Source organism: Schistocerca cancellata, chromosome 5 (genome assembly GCF_023864275.1).
Source record: "Schistocerca cancellata isolate TAMUIC-IGC-003103 chromosome 5, iqSchCanc2.1, whole genome shotgun sequence".
NCBI classification, from domain to species: Eukaryota; Metazoa; Arthropoda; class Insecta; order Orthoptera; family Acrididae; genus Schistocerca; species Schistocerca cancellata.
In genome coordinates, this window is record NC_064630.1 from 162,829,843 (window position 1) to 162,850,227 (window position 20,385).

Consider the following 20,385-nt stretch of genomic DNA (forward strand, 5'->3'; position numbering starts at 1 on the left):
AGTTTTCGGAGAATACTCTCAGAACTGCTTCGCAGGACTGTCTGTCCGTTAAATCTCTCCGTCCCAGTACTTCCACTCTACTGGCCGTGACGTTCTTTGAATGATTCTAAAATTGTTACATCGGAATCGGGTGGACGGTATAAACATACGATGAATAATTTGAGTTCATCTAGAGCAGTTTATCTCTTCCATATAACTTCGCAGTCAAGCTCAAACTCGATTCCACTAGACTCAATATTTTTGTCGATTGCGATAAACACTCCCCATACTTTTATGTCTAACTTGTTCGATGTGTGTTCCACTCCCCGTTAAATATTTCGAATCTTTCTACTTAGATTTTCGTCCAGTTCTCGGTTCCGAATATAATTTGAGCGCAGAAGCTTTGCAGAACAGTGAATTTAGGGACTTTGTTGGAATCCTTCGCCAATTTTCTTTTAAAATTTGGTATTAAAGTGTCTCTACCTTGTACGCAATCGATTTCGCTCTGCCTATTGACTGGCGAGTGTTTATCAGAGCACCTACAACTATAGTTCAGCCTTTAAAAGAAATCTTGTTTAGCCTCAAATGATACATTACGAAAAAATAGTGGACATGAAAATTTTAGTCATCTTCTACTCGAGGAAAATTCAAAATGAGGCACTTTAATACTGAAATATGTTGCAGGAAAACTACTAAGAAAAATGAAATGGCTATACAGAAAACTTCCTTGTGTAACTAATTCATGATTCATATTCTTGCCATAGACAACTTGATTGTGATAAACAACGTAGTTTACTTGACAACATAGACAAATAAACGCTGTACCTTCACATCACGACAGATTAGATAATAAAATTCCCAGCAAGATTAGAAACATTCGTTCTTCCTTTTTCTTGTGCCTTTGTTCCGCATCAACGCAGGGCGATATGGTTGTTAACGGAATTAGCATGGTTAATTGAAGGGGTGATCAGGTGCCCTTGTGCAACTAATTTAAGATCCGTATTCTCGTCATAGACGAGTTAATTATGATAAAAACGTAGTACACTTAACAACACAGACCAATAAAAGCACTAGTTTCACGTCATGGTTCAAATGGTTCAAATGGCTTTGAGCACTATGGGACTTAACATCTTAGGTCATCAGTCCCCTAGACTTAGAACTACTTAAACCTAACTAACCTAAGGACATCACACACATCCATGCCCGAGGCAGGATTCGAACCTGCGACCGTAGCGGTCGCGCGGTTCCAGACCGAAGCGCCTTTAACCGCGTGGCCACTCCGGCCGGCTTCGCGTCATGACAGACTGGATAACAAAATTTGCCAGCAAGATTAGAAACATGTGTTGTTCTTCTTTTGCCCGAGTCCCACGTCAACGCATTGTCGACATGGTTATTAACGGATTTTGCATGATTAATTTAAGGGCTGTCCAGATGCCAATCCTGTCTCTACGCCCACCCCCTTTCCCTGTGGCGGAATATGTGTACCTCTTAATGTCTGTGAGTAGTGTGATTCATATGAAAGTGATCGAAAATGTTCTAAATGTTCGGGAATCGTGTAACTGAGGCGGGACTTCAGTGTCAGATGGGCATTCACCTAGGGGGATGTGGGAAGCCGCCTAAAAACCACAACGAGGCCGGGCGGCACATCGATCCGCCAGGCGGATTCGATCCGGAGCAGGCACAGCGCTCCGTGCAGGAGGTGGCCGTTTAACGCGCGCGGCTGTCGAGGCGGGTATTAGAAACATTTGTTCAAGTTCAAAATTACTACAGTTTGACGCTAAATCAGTTCCAAACACTGAAAGACACTTTTAGGAAAAGCGATGATAAACGTATTTGTTCGAATAACCATATGCAATTAAATCTTAACGCCAACGGCCTTGCCGCAGTGGTAACACTGGTTCCCGTCAGATCACCGAATTTAAGCGCTGTCGGGCTGGGCTAGCACTTGGATGGGTGACCATCCGGGCTGCCGAGTGCTGCTGGCAAGCCGGGTGCATTCAGCCCTTGTGAGGCAAATTGAGGAGTTACTTGACTGAGAAGTAGCGGCTCCGGTCTCGTAAACTGACATACGGCTGGGAGAGCGGTGTGCTGACAACATGCCCCTCCATATCAGTAGCCAATCACGCCTGTGGGCTGAGAAGGACACCGTTGGGCCTTCATGGCCTGTTCGGACGGAGTTCAGTTTAGTATTAATCTTTAATGAATTTTGTTGTATTTTATGAATCTCTCACCCTAATTACAAAATCTTTAATGAAATGTGTCATAATTTTAAATAGCTCTTTTTCAATGATTTTCATATGTTTCTTTAAACATAGATTTCTGTTCGTAATTGAGCGATTGAGGGGAAATTCCGATACTGGTCCTCAGCTTTGACCACTGATATAGAGACTATGTGACAGTTGCCATAAACAACGTGACGAATATGGCGACGTACGATTGGAGATATTTTGTAACATAAATAAGTCTCTTTTAATACGATATTTTACTACACTGGGAACAATTGGAATTATAGCTGTTATCATCAAACAAATATCAATAAGAGAAGCATTTCTTGGAAAGATATCGACTCAAGTGTTGCAAAAAGACCCTGAAACGTCTCTGTGGAATCGTTTTATAGACGCTTGTCTCACAGGGTTCTGTGCATCCTATTCTGTCCACCGCCTGATTGCGGTTTGCTTCTCTAACTCTCCCAGAAAAACAGAGCAATCAAACCAAGGCTTATTAAATGATATTATGTTTGATTTTTTTGTGTTCCATAGGAAATCATGACCTGTATTTATTACGTTTTTTCCTTCACCCTACCCTATGTGTGCGTGTATGTGACTGAACGAGTGTTTTTAAGAGTGGTTTCGGTTTTCTTCTGTGGGGGACGCTGAGTTGGTAGTCGTCTGCTAGGAGCAGGTGAAGTTTGCTTCTCGTTTGGAGGTTAGCACAGGATGACCAACTTAGGATCCCAGTACCTGGACAGAGAGGTTTACCCCTTTTAGTCTGAGGTTGGTTTGTCTGTCAGGTTGGTGGCGGAAGCCTTCCCCTCTGGTAGCTTCTGTTGCACCGGTAGTTAGGCGGTGCTCGGTGGAGAAAGGACACACTGCAGCTAGCGGTTGGTGACTACAGTTCGTAGCTCCTAGAGAGGGTTTCTGCTGATAGGAAGTAGGTCGAATTAGAACTTCCCTGTTAAATTCGTGGCATATTTAAATACTTCAGCTTAACTGAAGCGAGTGTAGTTATGTATTTTCGAAATGTGGCGTAATTATTTTGTTAAAAATCGGCGATGATGGTGGTTGAAATTAAAAGTGTGGAACTTGCTTTGTTCCTTTCGGACAGTCGTGGGTATGTAGATGGGATGATTGAATTATTGTGTTCCACTTCCATTTTGTGTGTTTTTCCTTTTTAATTTCTCGATTCTACAATTTCTTGCGAATTATTTGGTTAAACTTTTTTATTCAAGCACCAGTCATGTGTATTCATAGGATGTGCATCAAATTCAATAATGAAACAAATGTGCTACGTAAAAGATAAAATTTGCGTCCTTTATCTTTCTCACTGATGCGAGTTTTCGAATTAATTTTCTATTCCCTGATTTTTTTTAAGTTAAGCTGCTTGCTTGTGATACGCAAAAATGGGAGGAAAAATCAAAGTGAACGGTGTGCTGTCTCAAAATTAAGAAATTATCACATTTAATTAAACAAGCTCATTGATCTACAACATACAATGCTGTTCATCTTGTTAGTTTCTTTAAAAACTCGAATTCTTATAATTAAATGCTTAATGTAATTAAACTGATAATTTCCAGTTCGATCTTTTCTTAATTATTAGAAACGGCTTGAGCTGGTGGCGACCCTATAATTTTTAAATTTTCAATTGTCTTTGTAAGGTGGCTTAACCAGAAATTGCGCACAAGGCTTAGATCTCCATTATTCTTGGTACGTAACGTATGTCGAGCCTTGGCTAGGATCCGTTTACAGGTCTACATACATACTTTACAACCTCTACAGCTGTAGTGTAGACAAAGATACACAGAACGAACAAAAAGATATGTATTCATTATAAATAATTCGAAGGTAGACCGGAAAATACAGGAGGAGCAGGAGATTAGTGTTTAACGTCCCGTCGACGACGAGGTCATTAGAGACGGAGCGCAAGCTCGGGTGAGGGAAGGATGGGGAAGGAAATCGGCCGTGCTCTTTCAAAGGAACCATCCCGGCATTTGCCTGAAGCGATTTAGGGAAATCACGGAAAACCTAAATCAGGATGGCCGGAGACGGGATTGAACCGTCGTCCTCCCGAATGCGAGTCCAGTGTGCTAACCACTGCGCCACCTCGCTCGGTCCGGAAAATACACATTAGCTATATACCTCAAGTGATGACTGCAGTAACTAAGTTTAGCTACAATGTGAATCTTACAATACATTTCATGCAAATCACATAACTAACTATATAAATATGTGGTGTCTGCTTTTCGGACATGTCCAAAAGAATAGACACCACATATTTATACAACTGATTCGCCTCGATCGGCAATAAATCCACCTTCAGTGCTAATGCACAATTATGTCCGACCTCCTGTGGGAATCTCAAAGTAGCGGGCATGGAGGATACGGACAGGTGTAAGTAGGATGTTTACGGTTATACCAGCATAGTCATTCTTAATTTTTCAAAGGGGACGTTTCACAGGGACTGCGGATAGGTGGCGCAGGGAATGTGGGTCGGCCGAGTAGCGTACCGAGACAGTCCGCGCATTTGCGATAAACACTGTGTCCAGGCGAACTTTCGCAAATCGAGAGCCATGGCTATAGCTGCGGGGATTCCGGCAGAAAGCGCTGCTCCATTGTGTGTAGATGCCACTATCCGATGCTTAGGACTCGACTTCGCAAGTGACCTGCAGCGCACGATTGTCCTCAACTGGCGGCGCCTACTTTGCCAGCTACGTACTGGGCTCTTAGATCAACGTTTACGAGCACTCTATCTTCTACAACGGACGCAATATGTAAATGCATAATTGGCGCCGCGTGTGCACCACTTGGCACAGACACTTCCTATTCGCCATTCATGGGCCGCCGCATGCTAGCGGCATTGGGTTCATTTGCTTGCCACGGATTGCTTTTCAAGATAAGGTACGAGACCCTCACCCTCCCGCCCTCCCTCGGTGCAGTGGTGGTTTGTGTTTGTATCATGTGCCTGACACAGCGATAGCCCTTTTCATTGGCTCTCGCACGGCGTTGTAGCGCCTTTGTCATACGCGCCGTACCAGCCTATTGCGAGGCCCTTGCGCCACTCTTCTGTGTCTGCACCTATTCCCAGTTTCGGACTCAAGCTGCCCTCCTTTTACTTCCGCCATTTTTTCCTCGAACTAAGCTACGTCCGTACTGTGATAATGCCAACGCACTTTGACATCCACGAAGGCTATCTGTGGGTTTCTTCAGCAACACAGGCCACCAAATGTGGTTCAGGGGAAGCATCCCCACGTCGACTGGCGTGCCGTTTGGTGATCGGTGTGCGCTCCTTAACTACACACTGGCGTCCAGTCTGCATCGTACCTTACTGTCAGTTGGGAAGGAAGTATGCCGGTCTCGCCTGCACTTGATTCACCTCGCAGACGCTCCGATGTATGTCGCCTGTGATGTTTTGTGCAGATCTGGAAGAGATGTCTGGTTATTGGTGCGACAGAAGTTGTCCCTAATTATCCGTAAGACTACTTATCAGATACTTACTCAACTGCTCCTCTTTCCGGACGCGGGATACTTCCAGCAAGCGAAAACGAAATCCGTGAAGTGGACTTTTGGACACGTAGCTCACTACTTGTTTGCTCATGGCGAGAAAAGTGTCCTTGATTACGGCAGTTCCATAGTGAACGACATTGTGCAATTGTCCCCAGCCCAAAATACAGACGATTTTTCTCCAATTTCCTTTGCAGTGTCTTCCCTAACCCACCCCAGAGCTGGGGTGTTCCTGTCATGAAGAGTGATTCCCACCTCTTCCACTCTTAGAACCGATATATTCTCTGGTCATCGGAATATTCTTCTTGGAAAAACTATACGTCGATAGTCTCCATGAGCCTGACGTCTTGTCGCGCCCTCCTCCTCGCGACGCAGGTTTCCCGCTATTCTCAGTGGTATTACAGTAACTTAAAAAAAAGAAAAAGGAAATAAATAAATGAATCATTGATGTTCATTGCACCTCTACTCCACGTTCCCTACGCTCTCCTTGGTTCCTGGAGGGTCGGAACGGGACGTGGTGCCCCGAACACGGGTTGCGACTCCTGCCCACTTTGCCCCCGTCCCGCCCTTTGATGCTGAGTTCGAATCCAGATCACGTACACATTTCACTCGTCACCGCTGATTCCGCGTAAAGACCCGATGCAGCTGACATGAATAGTTCCTTTCCTTTCTCCCCCTCCACCTTCAGTTTACATAAAACATAACCAATTCTCAGAAAGCATGCTGAACGGGGTACGGTAAACTATCACAGTCGGTTTGATACATAACTAATATAAATTCGAATGCATCTAAACAGGACAGCTCAAAGCCATTACATACAAATATTGCTACACAAATTATAGTTACAGTTAAAGGTTATTCAGCAGTATGTACCAGTAGCAGCTTAGTATTTCCGCATAGCGTCACATACAATAATTCAGATATAACGATTAACCTATTAAACAAAAAAATTCCCACCACTACAAAACGAAACAAGAAATAGTAGTGGTAGGATGCGTAAGTTCCTGAGCCAATTTTTTGCATATTGAAGCGCAAGGGAAGAACTTCACTTTCAGTACGCTCTCTTCAAAAATATCTTGTAAATCTGGTGCAACATCAAGACCTGCAGTGTCCTCCACATTTCGAAATGAAAGGTCTATTAAAACACGTAACGTTACAATTAACGCCGATACCGAAGAGACAGTATTTTGTTTCTCACACACAGCACGCATTAAAAAGATAATTTATGTCTAAACCAACGATAAGTCCATTAGAAATTGGTAAAATCCCGCGTCTGTGAAAACAACTGGTTCGTTTATAAAATAACTGTTTCGACTACCGACACAACTTCCTCTTTGCTAATATTTTGCACGGAACTTGCAAGTGCGCATTTGAAATCGGAATCAGTTCCAGAAACACGTAGTGTAAAATGTAAATAAAGGAAAATCGTTATTTCATGAGTTCTTTCATAAAGAAACCGAATGAGAATTTGACCAAATAGCATTTTTCCAATGATTTACATATCTGAAGAAACAAACATTGCTGCCCGAAATTGAATTCCTCAAGTTTTTCGAGCGCACTGTGGCATTGTCACTTGTATTTTTGGGGGAAAATGTGTATTTCAACGGCAGAAATAGCGATATACACTTGTGACTGAGATAAATTTCTTCTGCTAGACGTTCTGCGTATCAGCTTCGAGTGATTATGTGTACGCAGAAAAGTCATTTTATTGGTGACATGGTAACGGATTCAGACAGCTGAAAACCAACAGCAGAATCCATGGTAACGCGTAACAGTAACAAAGTCCATTCCACTGAGGCAGCCCAGAGGTATAACACACGGGTCAAAATGGACAGAAAAAGTACTTGTGAGTGCAAATCAGAATCTCATGCGATTTCAAAGCCAAAAAGTAAGTCCACCCAATCCATCAAAAAGTGTCGGTCTCAAAAGGATGCAAAAGTCACCGAGAACAATCAACTGCGGAAGAAACCATTAGAGGACGGCAAGACGAAGGCATCAGGGGGAGCTGCAGACAAGACGGACGTTGCTGAGGACCAGGTACGCCACCGTCTAGCACACTGTTTGGCCGTAGGCTCGTGGGGGTGGGCTGCGGGGTTGCAGCAGAGTAAAATATTCGTCATAATATTTAAAGGCGTAATATAACGTTCGGAGTCTACGAGCAGGCTTGTGATCTTCAGTACAAACACTGGCTGGATGCACCTCTTCACGCTAGTCTCTCTTACGGAGTTTTTTCAAATTTGCGTAACTACTGCAGCCTATATCCACTTGAAGCCACTTACTGTCCACACATCTTTTCCTTCAAATGGTTCAAATGGCTCTGAGCACTATGGGACTCAACATCTTAGGTCATAAGTCCCCTAGAACTTAGAACTACTTAAATCTAACTAACCTAAGGACATCACACACACACATGCCCGAGGCAGGATTCGAACCTGCGACCGTAGCAGTCCCGCGGTTCCGGACTGCAGCGCCAGAACCGCTAGACCACCGCGGCCGGCCAACTTTTCCTTCCCGAATCTATTTTTCCTTGGGTCCTCAGAATTGTCCTATCAACCGACCTTGTGTTTTAGCTAAGACTTGCCACAAATTTCTTTTCTCTCTGTTTCGATTCCGCAGCACTTCATTACTTACCCGATCTACCCATCTAGTCTTCAGCATTATTACTTAGCGCCACATTTCAGAAGCTTGGCTAAACTTAAATATTACTATGGAACAAAGGAGAATTAACAGCGTTAGCTGGGGGCTGTAGTAGCACTACTTACATGCAGACCGGCAAAAGTAGCGCCACTTTCGGTAAGTGCAGGAACTTGCAGAATTGATCTAGCTGCGATGCGTTGATCTGTAGTGTAGCCTGATGTCGACATTAGGTTGAACTGTGACAGTTTGGTTGTTAAATGGCGAAGCCAACGAATGTGAGTAGAAGCAAAATGTAACTGTGGTCGATTGATCTGTAGCGTAGTCCGAGGTCTAGACTGGGTTAGGATGTGACAGTTTGGCCGTGAATTAGCAAAGCCAACGAATGTGACTGGAAAAAAACTAGCTGTGGCGACAAACTGATCTGTAGCGTAGCCCAAGGTGTGAAGCAGGCTAGGTACCTAATACTTGTTTCAGAAATAAATAAACTGTGCTTCAGTTAAGTGAATTTTATCAGTCTAGTACTAACAGATCCCTGTAAGCACAGGGTCGGCTCAGAAACGCGGTAAAAATTCGGTATCCGTCTTCGTATCTGGGTGTAGTCGCCACCCATTTCATTCGTCCGAGTTCCGAAAATAAACATTAAAATTAATAGGTGGCGTTACAGCTTCTACAAGCTTCCTGGACTCGGGTAGGCGCGCCGACCCCGGATCGAATCCGCCCGCCGGATTAACGATGAGGGCCAGTGTGCCAGCCAGCCTGGATGTGGTTTTTAGGCGATTTTCCACATCCCTCTAGATGAATACCGGGCTGGTCTCCACGTCCCGCCTCAGTTACACGACACACAGACATTTGAAACACATCCGCGCACTTTTCCATGATTTCAACTGGACGCAGCAGATGGGGTAGTCTGATTCCGTCCTTGGGTGGCGGCAGGAACGGCATCCGGCCACCCCTTCACATTAACATGCCAACCCCGAATTAACCACGCCAACCCCACGCACAATGCGGGACAAAGGCGCAAGCGATAAAATAGAATAGTTACCAGCTTCTACAACCAAGGTTCCTGCCAAGTTATCCATCGCTGGGATAAAATGTTTCGCATTGAAGTGTGAATAAGCACTGTAGGAAATTTGTTTCCAATCCTTTTACTTGAACGAAAACACTGGTTACTAGTTCGGTACAGATTGAGAGTTCGGTGCACAATACAATCTTCTGGCTGGTTACAATTATCCAATGAATGAGCACTGAGATACATTGTTAAATCTGGAAATAAAGCCCAAGTCAGTCTTATTGCTATGAGAAATCGAGTCAAACAACAAACATAACCCACGTTCGCAACCTAGCTTGTCAACAAGAAGGTAGTCAGCGCATCTATGCAAGCACTAAATGTCTAAAACTGTCGCGACTGTCTGTCTCTTCGAACACGCCTCCCCAGAACTATTAGACGAATTATCATGGAATTTTTGAAGGTAATTTGAGCATCGCTTGGAGCGCCGTATAGATTTTATTTCATCAAAATTCGATCACTGAGCAAAAAGATATCAAGACTGAAGTTCACCTAAAATCGCTGTAGTTGTTCAAATGGTTCAAATGGCTCTGAGCAATATGGGACTTAACATCTATGGTCATCAGTCCCCTATAACTTAGAACTACTTAAACCTAACTAACCTAAGGACAGCACACAACACCCAGCCATCACGAGGCAGAGAAAATCCCCGACCCCGCCGGGAATCGAACCCGGGAAACCGGGCGTGGGAAGCGAGAACGCTACCGCACGACCACGAGATGCGGGCGCTGTAGTTGTCTGTTTGTCTGTTTGAACACGGTAATCTCTTTCGTAGGGTTTTCACAGGTAACTTAAGCATGACTTGGGACACCTTGTAGGCTTTATTTCACCAAATGCTCATCACGGAAAAGAAAAGATACCGGTAACATAACTGAAAGTTTACCCGTACTATTATTACAAATGCGAAAATAACTTTGTGTCTTACGTTCTCTTGACTAAGCCGCTGAACCGATTTCGACAAAATTTAGTATGGAGACAGCTTGACCGCTGAGGAAGGACATAGGCGACATTCGAAAAATTTGAAGAATATTACACGAATTTTGGAAAATTATTTACCCTTTGAAAGAGTTATTTGTATTGTATTGTATTAATATGGGGACCTAGAAACGACAGATAGGCTTCGTCCCGCCGTAGCCCTCAGTGGCTCATAACCCCACAACAGGGCGCAGCAGCTCACCCGCCCCACCGCCGCCCCATACAGAACCAAGGGTTTTTGTGCGGTTCGGCCCCCAATGGAACCCCCACCCCCCCCGGGACGTCTCATACCAGACGAGTGCAAACCCAAATTGAACAGTTCTCGGATATCCGACCGGGTAGCGTCGCAATTTCTCCACAATATTTCGGCAGACGTACACGCTTACCATCTTCAGGTGGTTCCTGACGAATGCTGTGCTGTTCCTCTCGGCGCCCTATATATACTAGCCGTTACCCCTCCACCGTTCCTCTCCTGGTGTCTTCGGTGCGGCCGGCACGGCGGCTACTGGGGGTGGTGGGGTCTGCAGTCTCTCTGTTGCCACCGTCGTGGGCGGTCCTCGATCTCTGGGACCGCATCTTTCTCTCCAGGCTGAGTGCAGGGTTCCAAGCCTGACTATGTTGAAGGCCGCTGTATTTATTAATTAGATCATCCTATTGACGGATTTCATGGCCTCTTTAGTTAACGCAGTCCCAGAAGTAGGAGGATTGACAGAGTATTTTTGTTTTTTCATAGTCCATAGTATGGCCAGTCTTTATACAATGGTCAACCACGGCTGATTTAGTGGCCTGGCGTAATTCGGTATGGCGCTTGTGTTCGCGGCACCTCTCTTCTACAGTGCGGACTGTCTCAACAATGTATAACTTTCCGCACTGATGGGGAATTTGATAAACGCCTGGTTTTCGAAGGCCTAGGTCATTTTTCACTGAACCCAGTAGAGTCAAGGTTGAACATACAGATGGCGTCGCCATGGGATGCCCGCTTTCACCGGTTGTAGCCAACTTTTTTTATGGAGAATTACGAGAAGAAGGCACTAGAAGAAGCCAAACAAAAACCAACTTGTTTCTTCCGCTAAGTGGATGACACGTTCGTTGTTTGGCCACATGGACGGAACAGCTTAAATGAATTTCTCGAACACCTCATCTCGCTGCACTCCAACATACAGTTCACGATGGAGGTGGAGCAGGATGGTGCCCTACCGTTTCTTGACGTCCTGGTGAAACGGAAACCTGACGGCAAGCTGGGACACAGTGTATACAGAAAACCTACACACACCGATTTGTACCAAAATGCCTTCAGTTGCCCCCACAACTCCCAGCATGAAGACGTTTTGCACACACTTGTTCACAGAGTACGACCGATCTGCGATCAGGAGAGCCTTCCGGCAGATCTGCAGCACCTCGAGACAACATTTCGGAAATATGGGTACAACCAGAAGCAAATAAGACACGCACTCAGACAGACCGCGCCAAGAGAACAAGGAGAAGAAACAGAAGACACAGGTCATTGGCGTGCATTCTGTTTGTCGGAAACACCTCAAGAAGAATCGGTAGACTCCTGGGGAAACTCAATGTAAAATGTGTATTCAGACCCCCAGCAAAAACCTTGACTCTTCTGGGTTCAGTGAAAGATGACCTACGACTTCGAAAACCAGGCGTTTATCAAATTCCCTGTCAGTGCGGAAAATCATACATTGGGGAGACAGTCCGCACTGTAGAAGAGAGGTGCCGCGAACACAAGCCCCATACCGAATTACGCCAGGCCACTAAATCAGCCGTGGCTGACCATTGTATAAAGACTGGCCATACTATGGTCTATGAAAAAACAAAAATACTCTGTCAATCCAAGCCGGCCGGTGTGGCCGTGCGATTCTAGGCGCTTCAGTCTGGAACCGCGTGACCGCTACGGTCGCAGGTTCGAATCCTATCTCGGGTATGGATGTGTGTGATGTCCTTAGATTAGTTAGGTTTAAGTAGTTCTAAGTTCTAGGGGACTGATGACCTCAGAAGTTAAGTCCCATAGTACTCAGAGCCATTTGAACCATTTTTCTGTCAATCCTCCTACTTCTGGGACTGCGTTACTAAAGAGGCCATCGAAATCCGACTACAGCAAGATCTAATTAATAAAGACAGCGGCCTTCAACATAGTCAGGCTTGGAACCCTGCACTCAGCCTGGAGAGAAAGACGCGGTCCCAGAGATCGAGGACCGCCCCCGACGGTGGCAACAGGGAGACTGCAGACCCTAGTTCAGACCCAGGCGCCGCTTCCCCCACCACCTCCAGTAGCCGCCGCGCCGGCCGCACCGAAGACACCAGGAGAGGAACGGTGGACGGGTAACGGCTAGTAGATATAGGGCGTCGAGAGGAACACCAGAGCATTCGTCAGGAACCACCTGAAGATGGCAGCGTGTACGTCTGCCGAAATATTGTGGAGAAATTACGACGCTACCCGGTCGGATGCTCGAGAGATGTTCAAATTGGAAATACTCCGGGGAAACTTCAGATCGCAACCCCAAATGTTAGCTTGGTAGAGAATTTGTGGTGTACGCGTACGTGGAAACGGTGTTTGCGCAGCAATCGCCAACACAGTGTAACTGAGGAGGAATAAGGGGAACCAGCCCGCATTCGCCGATGTAGATGGACAACCGCCTTAAAAACCATCCACAGACTGGCCGACACACCGGACTTCGACACTAATCCGCCGGGAGGATTCGTGCCGGGAACCGGCACGTCTTCCCGCTCGGGAAGCAACTCGATAGACCGCGCGGCTAGCCGGGCGGTTAAGAGTTATTTACTCTTTGACTTTTGACCTTTATCATATTTGTGAAAATGCTTTAACTGACTGATTCAGTCAGTAATCTATACTTCCATTCTGTTTGTTGGATAATGTGCACTGTGTATAATGCACAGCTACTGCAGTAGCACGATGCACAGACGTACGCTCCTGCTCATGCTCCTTTGTACGCACTGTTCGGCAGCGACACTGCATTTCCCGGTGTATCGTGCGTTGGGACAGCTAGGGAGGTGAAGAGTGGGTACGCACATCACGAGTTATGCTTTACCGAACAGACAAACACAGGACGGCAGCTGATGTTATTGCACGAACGTCTCGTTGACATCGGGTATTCCGCCGGTGGTTCGCGTCTTCCCAACACGACTCTGTAAGTCGACGTCTTTATCAAGTGTTCCCTGAGACAGTGTCAGGGAATACCTGATGAAGACGTCGACTTACGGCCTCGAAATACGTTGTTGGGTGGAAGCGGACGACCGTCAGAACACCCGAACTCAACGAGATTAAAACGAATCGCCCAGAAAGCCTAAGAGATTACAGTAGTTTACTTACTAGCCGTCACTCATCACAGCAAAACTACTGATATGCAAGCGCAGCTGTCAGGAACAGTTAGAGCATTGCAAGTACAGGGTGTTTCAAAAATGACCGGTATATTTGAAACGGCAATAAAAACTAAACGAGCAGAGATAGAAATACACCGTTTGTTGCAATATGCTTGGGACAACAGTACATTTTCAGGCAGACGAACATTCGAAATAACAGTAGTTACAATTTTCAACAACAGATGGCGCTGCGGTCTGGGAAACTCTATAGTACGATATTTTCCACATATCCACCATGCGTAGCAATAATATGGCGTAGTCTCTGAATGAAATTACCCGAAACCTTTGACAACGTGTCTGGCGGAATGGCTTCACATGCAGATGAGATGTACTGCTTCAGCTGTTCAATTGTTTCTGGATTCTGGCGGTACACCTGGTCGTTCAAGTGTCCCCACAGAAAGAAGTCACAGGGGTTCATGTCTGGCGAATAGGGAGGCCAATCCACGCCGCCTCCTGTATGTTTCGGATAGCCCAAAGCAATCACACGATCATCGAAATATTCATTCAGGAAATTAAAGACGTCGTCCGTGCGATGTGGCCGGGCACCATCTTGCATAGACCACGAGGTGTTCGCAGTGTCGTCTAAGGCAGTTTGTACCGCCACAAATTCACGAAGAATGTCCAGATAGCGTAATGCAGTAATCGTTTCGGATCTGAAAAATGGGCCAATGATTCCTTTGGAAGAAATGGCGGCCCAGACCAGTACTTTTTGAGGATGCATGGACGATGGGACTGCAACATGGGGCTTTTCGGTTCCTCATATGCGCCAGTTCTGTTTATTGACGAAGCCGTCCAGGTAAAAATAAGCTTCGTCAGTAAACCAAATGCTGCCCACATGCATATCGCCGTCATCAATCCTGTGCACTATATCGTTAGCGAATGTCTCTCGTGCAGCAATGGTAGCAGCACTGAGGGGCTGCCGCGTTTGGATTTTGTATGGATAGAGGTGTAAACTCTGGCGCATGAGACGATACGTGGACGTTGGCGTCATTTGGACCGCAGCTGCAACACGGCGAACGGAAACCCGAGACCGCTGTTGGATCACCTGCTCCACTAGCTGCGCGTTGCCCTCTGTGGTTGCCGTACGCGGTCGCTCTACCTTTCCAGCACGTTCATCCGTCACGTTCCCAGTCCGTTGAAATTTTTCAAACAGATCCTTTATTGTATCGCTTTTCGGTCCTTTCGTTACATTAAACCTCCGTTGAAAACTTCGTCTTGTTGCAACAACACTGTGTTCTAGGCGGTGGAATTCCAACACCAGAAAAATCCTCTGTTCTAAGGAATAAACCATGTTGTCTACAGCACACTTGCACGTTGTGAACAGCACACGCTTACAGCAGAAAGACGACGTACAGAATGGCGTACACACCGACTGCGTTGTCTTCTATATCTTTCACATCACTTGCAGCGCCATCTGTTGTTGAAAATTGTAACTACTGTAATTTCGAAAGTTTGTCCGCCTGAAAATGTACTGTTGTCCCAAGTATATTGCAACAAACGGTGTATTTCTATCGCTGCTCGTTTAGTTTTTATTGCCGTTTCAAATTTACCAGTCATTTTTGAAACACCCTGTATGTAGACTGGGTTACTGTCACGGTGCGGGCAGCTTTATTCCGCACCAGAGACAAAAGGATCACGCCCCGTAAAGTGACGCGGCGGTTTTGTCACTGGTCTGCTGTGGTGTGCTCGGCTGCTTGCTGCGAGTATTTGGCGCCGCCGGTTCTGTGAGTCTCATTCTCTGAGTCGGTGGTCACAGCACACGCCATCACAGTGTTTAATGGAACCCGTTTGATTTTATTCGGATTCATAATTGAAACGTCACGCTTAGCCCTCAGACGTGAGAAACAGTAGTGCACCTTGTGGTGGTCGATTCGTGATTTCTCTTCTACTCTTCGCATTACAAATTGAGCAATGCCATCGCTGTGCTGTTGTCATGCCCATGACAGACGGCGACGGCGAGGGCGGAAGGACGTCTGGCCGAGGTGGAGGCGCAGCTGCAGGCGCTGCAGGAGAGCTACCGCCAGAAACAGTGGCGCCACTTCCGGTACCTGCTGCCCGGCGCGGCCGCCGCAGCCGGTCTGGGCCCGGAGTCCGACCTAGCAGCCGCCGCCATCGTCTCTCTGAGGGACCAGGTGGACGCCCTCCAGCACACGCTCCAGGTACGCAGCACACGCCACTCCGGATTCTGTGTTCAGGACAATTCAAAATCAATTCAGTGCACAGCGATACGGCGATAACATTTACAGAGAACGTACTAGGTTGGTGCATAAGTGCGTAGCGTTTTTCTTTTGCACGTTGGCATTCCGGTCGATGTGAGTTCATTTATCGATTGGCATTTTTTATTTATGGCAACGGCCTTGCCGCAATGGTTACACCAGTTCCCGTCAGATCACCGAATTTAAGTGCTGTCGGACTGGCCTAGCACTTGGATGAGTGACCACCCGGTCTGCGAGCGCTTTTGGCAAGCGGGGTGCACTCAGCCTTTGTGAGACAAACGGAGGAGCTACTTGACTGAGAAGTAGCGGCTCCGGTCTCATAAACTGGCATAACGGCAGGAAGAGAAGTGTGCTGACCACATGCCACACCATATCCGCATCCAATGACGCCTGTGGGTTGAGGATGACACGGCGGCCGGTCGCTACCTTTGGACTTTCATGACCTGGGACGGAGTTCAGTTTAGTTTTTTATTTATAGTTCGCTGTTGCTATTTGTGTTTACACGTTGTCGTAGTACGAGTTCTCCCTCGGACATGGGTGTGTGTGTTCTTAATAGCGTAAGTTAGTTTAAGTCACACTACTGGCCATTAAAATTGCTACACCAAGAACAAGTGCACATGATAAACGGGTATTCATTGGACAAATATATTATACTAGAACTGACATGTGATTACATTTTCACGCAATTTGGGTGCATAGATCCTGAGAAATCAGTAATAACGGCCTTGATACGCCTGGGCATTGAGTCAAACAGAGCTTGGATGGCGTGTACAGGTACAGCTGCCCATGCAGCTTCAACACGATACCACAGTTCATCGAGAGTAGTGACTAGCGTATTGTGACGAGCCAGTTGCTCGGCCGCCATTGACCAGTTGTTTTCAATTGGTGAGAGATCTGGAGAATGTGCTAGCCAGGACAGCAGTCGAACATTTTCTGTATCCAGAAAGGCCCATACAGGACCTGCAACATGCGGTCGTGCATTATCCTGCTAAAATGTAGGGTTTCGCAGGGATCGAATGAAGGGTAGAGCTATGGGTCGTAACACATCTAAAATGTAACTTCCACTGTTCAAAGTGCCGTCAATGCGAACAAAAGGTGTAACCAATGACACCCCATACCACCACGCCGGGTGATACGCCAGTATGGCCATGACGAATAAACGCTTCCAATGTGCGATCACCGCCATGTCGCCAAACACGGATGCGACCATCATGATGCTGTAAACAGAACCTGGATTCATCCGAAAAAACGACGTTTTGCCATTCGTGCACCCAAGATTGTCGTTGAGTACACCGTCGCAGGCTCTCCTATCTGTGAGGCAGCGTCAAGGGTAACCGCAGCCATGGTCCCCGAGCTGATAGTCCATGCTGCTGCAAACGTCGTCGAATTGTTCGTGCAGATGGTTGTTGTCTTGCAAACGTCCCCATCTGTTGACTCAGGGATCGAAACGTGGCTACACGACCCGTTACAGCCACGCGGATAAGATGCCTATTACCTCGACTGCTAGTGATACGAGGCCTTTTGGATCCAGCACGGCGTTCCGTATTACCCTTCTGAACCCACCTAATCCATATTCTGCTAACAGTCATAGGATCTCGACCAACGCGAGCAGATATGTCACGGTACGATAAACCGCAATCGCGATAGATTACAATCCGACCTTTATCAAAGTCGAAAACGTGATGGTACGCATTTCTATTCCTTACACGAGCCATCGCAACAACGTTTCACCAGGCAACGCCGGTCAACTGCTGTTTGTGTATGAGAAATCGGTTGGAAACTTTCCTCATGTCAGCACGTTGTAGGTGTCGCCATCGGCTCCAACCTTGTGTGAATGCTCTGAAAAGTTAATAATTTGCATATCACAGCATCTTCTTCCTGTCGGTTAAATTTCGCGTCTGTAGCACGTCATCTTCGTGGTGTAGCAATTTTAATGGCCAGTAGTGTAGATCAAGTAGTGTGTAGGCTTAGGGACCGATGACCTCAGCAGTTTGGTTCCATAAGAACTTACCACCAATCTTTTTTGGGGGTTGCGAGTGGAGCTGTGGATGCTAGAAAATGGAGGGCCAAGAGGAGAAATCGGAACATTTCCGTCGTATTCTTTGTTTGAGTTCAGAAGAAGAATGACAGCAGTGCAGGCAGCCAGAAACATTTGTACTTTGTATCGGTATAATGCCATTGGCCTGAGTTGGTCAGAGCAATGCAAGAAAATGGTTTTCTCGTCTTTAGGAGAATCGTTTTAACATTTGTGACTCTTCATGTTCAGGAAGACTTTCTGGGTTTTGTGAAGATCATTTAAGTGCATTAATCCACAATGACCCACGTCAGTGCACTCGAGAATTGTCAAATGTGATCATTCCACCATCGTGCGACATTTCCAAGCAATGGGAGAGGTTAAGAAATCGGATATATGGATATTGCATGCTCTGAGCCAAAATGACACAAATCAGCTTGATGGCCATATGTGCAACTCTGCTCGCTCGTCATAGCTTGCATCGAGAACAACGGCGACCATTCCTATCCTGTATCCTCACTGGTGACGAGAAATGGTATATTTATGCTAACATAAGGAAAAGAAACGAATGCTTGAGCCCAAACATAGCAGCAACTTCCCGTATAAAAACCTGCGCGCATCTGGTCGAACAGTGAAGGTATGGTGTACTACGAACTACTTCCCTGAGGTATAACCGACACTGTTGACATTTATTGTCAACAACTGAGACTTCTTGCAGACGCAGTCCAAGAACAGCAACCAGGAAGACTGGGTGAAGCGATGTTACTCCACGATATTCTCGTCCGCATACTGCGAGCTCACAAAAGTCATTCAGCACCCACCATGTTCCACTCATCTTGCGCCCTCAAAGTTGCACCCTGTCGAACAGCCTTCCTTTCCGGATGAAAATGCGGTCCTAACATGGCTGGATGAGTTCTTCGCATCAAAATCGAATGATTTCTACAGTCGCGGAGTCGAAAAGTTATCCCAGCCTTGGCAGAGAGTTGTAAATAGTGAAGGAGAATATACTATTGACGAATAACGTCTCTGCTATTTGTGTCTAAACAAATGGCTCTGAGCACTATGGGACTTAACTGCTAAGGTCATCAGTCCCCTAGAACTTAGAACTACTTAAACCTAACTAACCTAAGGACAACACACACATCCATGCCCGAGGTAGGATTCGAACCTGCGACCGTAGCGGTCGCGCGGCTTCAGACTGTAGCGCCTAGAACCATTCGGCCACTCCGGCCGGCTATTTGTGTCTGTTGTAGTCATTAAATTTATGGAAAGACGCTACGAACTTGTGCACCAACCTAATAAAAGAAACTTCAATATTTCATTACTGAGCTGTTTCGACAAACATTAACTGGAAATAGTTGAGCAATGACTAACACCACACCGTGACATGGACACCACAGATTACATATTTCAGCAAGATGGAGCATCACCACATTGGTGTCTGGAGGTTCACACATTTACAACTGACATCTTCCAAACCGTTAGATCGGTTATATTAAACATTACGGTGCTGAGTTCCGCTCTTTTGGATCTGATACCCACACTCCAACGGATTTCTTTATAACTACATATACAGTTAAGAGCAAAAGAAACTGGTACACCTTCCTAATATCGTGTAGGGCCCCCGCGAGCACGCAGAAGTGCCGCAACAAGACGTGGCATGGACTCGTCTAACGTCTGAAGTAGTGCTGGAGGGAACTGACACCATGAATCCTGCAGGGATGTCCATAAATCCGTAAGAGTACGAGGGGGTGGAGACCTCTTCTGAACAGCACAGTCCAAGGCATCCCAGATATGCTCAATAATATTCATGTCTTGGGTATTTGGCAGCCAGCGGAAGTGCTTAAACTCAGAAGAGCCACCCTGTAGCAATTCTGGACTTGAGGGATGTCACATTGTGCTGCTGGAATTGTGTAAGTCCGTTGGAATGCACAATGGACATGAATGGATGTAGGTGATCAGACAGGATGCTTACGTACGTGTCACCTGTCCGAGTCGTATCTAGACGTACCAGGGGTCCTATATCACTCCAACTGCACAAGCCCCACACACCTACAGAGCCTCCACCAGCTTGAACAGTCACCTGCTGACATGCAGGGTCCATGGATTCAAGAGGTTGTCTTCATAAACGTACACGTCGATCCGCTTGTTACAATTTGAAATGAGACTCATCCTACCAGGCAAAATGTCTCCAGTCATCAACAGGCGAGGCGTAAAGCTTTGTGCCGTGCATTCATGAAGGGTACACGAGTGGACCTTCGGCTCCGAAAGCCCATATCGAAGCTGTTTCGTTGAATGGTTCGCACGCTGACACTTGTTGATGGTCCAGCATTGAAATCTGCAGCAATTTGCGTAAGGGTTGCACTTCTGTCACGTTTTCAGTTCTCTTCA

The 20,385-nt window shown here is 46.3% G+C and overlaps 1 protein-coding gene and 1 pseudogene across 1 annotated transcript in view; both read left to right on the plus strand.

Moving 5' to 3' along the window:
* The first annotated feature begins 1,846 nt into the window (after positions 1-1,846).
* On the plus strand, positions 1,847-1,964 carry LOC126189775 (5S ribosomal RNA; annotated as a pseudogene).
* Positions 1,965-7,523: 5,559 nt separating this feature from the next.
* LOC126188417 (myosin-7B-like) overlaps positions 7,524-20,385 on the plus strand; it is a 105,528-nt gene continuing 92,666 nt past the window's right edge. The window contains exons 1-2 of the mRNA XM_049930021.1: positions 7,524-7,733; positions 15,711-15,923. Coding sequence (XP_049785978.1) covers positions 7,524-7,733; positions 15,711-15,923 — 423 coding nt within the window. The remainder of the gene's footprint in view (positions 7,734-15,710; positions 15,924-20,385) is intronic.